General features: G+C 67.2%; 1 protein-coding gene across 1 annotated transcript in view; it reads left to right on the top strand.

The window, feature by feature from the left end:
* RPTOR (regulatory associated protein of MTOR complex 1) overlaps nucleotides 1–1,465 on the top strand; it is a 425,613-nt gene that overhangs the window by 423,386 nt on the left and 762 nt on the right. Inside the window, 3 exon segments of the mRNA XM_023729162.1 lie at nucleotides 5–91; nucleotides 797–913; nucleotides 1,178–1,307. Of these exon segments, the coding sequence (XP_023584930.1) occupies nucleotides 5–91; nucleotides 797–913; nucleotides 1,178–1,307 (334 nt within the window).

The following is a 1,465-nucleotide window of genomic DNA, read 5'->3' as shown; positions in this document are numbered from 1 at the left end:
GCAGCCGTGTCATGACGTACCGCGAGCACACAGCCTGGGTGGTGAAGACGCACCTGCAGAAGCAGCCCGAGGGTCACATCATGAGCGTCAGGTACGGAGCCTGCGGGACGAGCTCTGCTGGAAAACACCCCACGCGCGGCCGGGCCTCGCTATTTACGCAGCTGGGGGGTTGAGCACCAGCTCTGGCATTTTGGGGCATTAACGAACGTCCGCCTGGATTGGCCACAGAAGTTGGGGCGTGCGGCGGGGGGCGGGGGGCTGGGCCTGTGGGCGCAAAGGGAAGTTTCCTGGCATCCTTCCCAGCCTCACGCGGCCCAGGAGGAGGAGGGCATGGCAGGCAGACTGGCCACAGGCCACAGGACCCCGTGTCATCCCCAGCTGTCCACCGGCAAACCCTCTTGGCGGCTCTGCCAACACGGCTGAGAGTAGCAGGTGTTTGTTTGCCGATTAAAGGGACAAGATGTAATTCCCTGTCACCGCCACATTCCTTCAAAGAGACGCTCTGTCCCATTTGTCATCTGAAAACCGCGCCGCTCTCGGGCGACCTCACCAGGGCAGGGCAGGGCAGGGCCCGCGGCATGTCCCATGTCTCCGGATGGAGTGCAGTCTCTGCCGCAGACAGAGCAGGCAGCCCCCACCCTCCTCTATGCCTATGCCGCTGAGTCTCCCCAGACCCGGCCTCCGGCTCAGCAGGGAGCTCAGAGTATCAGGGCTCTGGGCTGGGGGCCGCCCCCGGGCGTGGGGGCCCGTGGGCTCGTGGGCAGAGCCCCGCAGCATCACTGCTCCCCCCCGGCAGTGTCAACGGGGACGTACGCTTCTTCGACCCCCGCGTGCCGGAGTCGGTCAACGTGCTGCAGATCGTGAAGGGGCTGACGGCCCTGGACATCCACTCGCAGGCCAACCTCCTTGCCTGGTAGGTGCTGCCCGCACCCTGTCCCCCCCGTGCCGGGACGAGACGGAGAGATGAGATGGCATGTCACCCCTGTCCACACGCTCTTGGCGGCCCACTCGTCCCAGCCTGGCCCCCAGGCCAGCCCCCGAGAGCGCAGCCCGGTGCCCGAGGCGGACTGGGGAGGGGTCTGCTCCCGGCCTTCCCAGCAGTACAGACCTCGTCCTGGGGCTGCCAAGCCTCTCCCACCCGGACGCCTTGACCCTCTCTGTCCCCCCCCGACCCCAGCGGCTCGATGAACCAGTTCACCGCCATCTACAACGGCAACGGGGAGCTGATCAACAACATCAAGTACTACGACGGCTTCATGGGCCAGAGAGTCGGCGCCATCAGCTGCCTGGCCTTCCACCCGCACTGGGTCTGTACCTGTGCTCCAGGCCGGGGGGCACGGCGCCCCTCACCAGCTCCCCGCTGCCCGCCACCCCTCACCCCTGCTCTGTCTCGGGGTGCAGCGTCCCCAGCTCCCGGCCGCCCCTCACCCCTGCTCTGTCTCAGGGTGCAGCGTCCCCAGCTCCC

Source organism: Trichechus manatus, unplaced genomic scaffold (assembly GCF_000243295.1).
Source record: "Trichechus manatus latirostris isolate Lorelei unplaced genomic scaffold, TriManLat1.0 scaffold00028, whole genome shotgun sequence".
Classification (NCBI taxonomy): Eukaryota; Metazoa; Chordata; class Mammalia; order Sirenia; family Trichechidae; genus Trichechus; species Trichechus manatus.
Note: the sequence above shows the minus strand (reverse complement) of the source record. Positions and strands in the feature narration are given on the sequence as shown.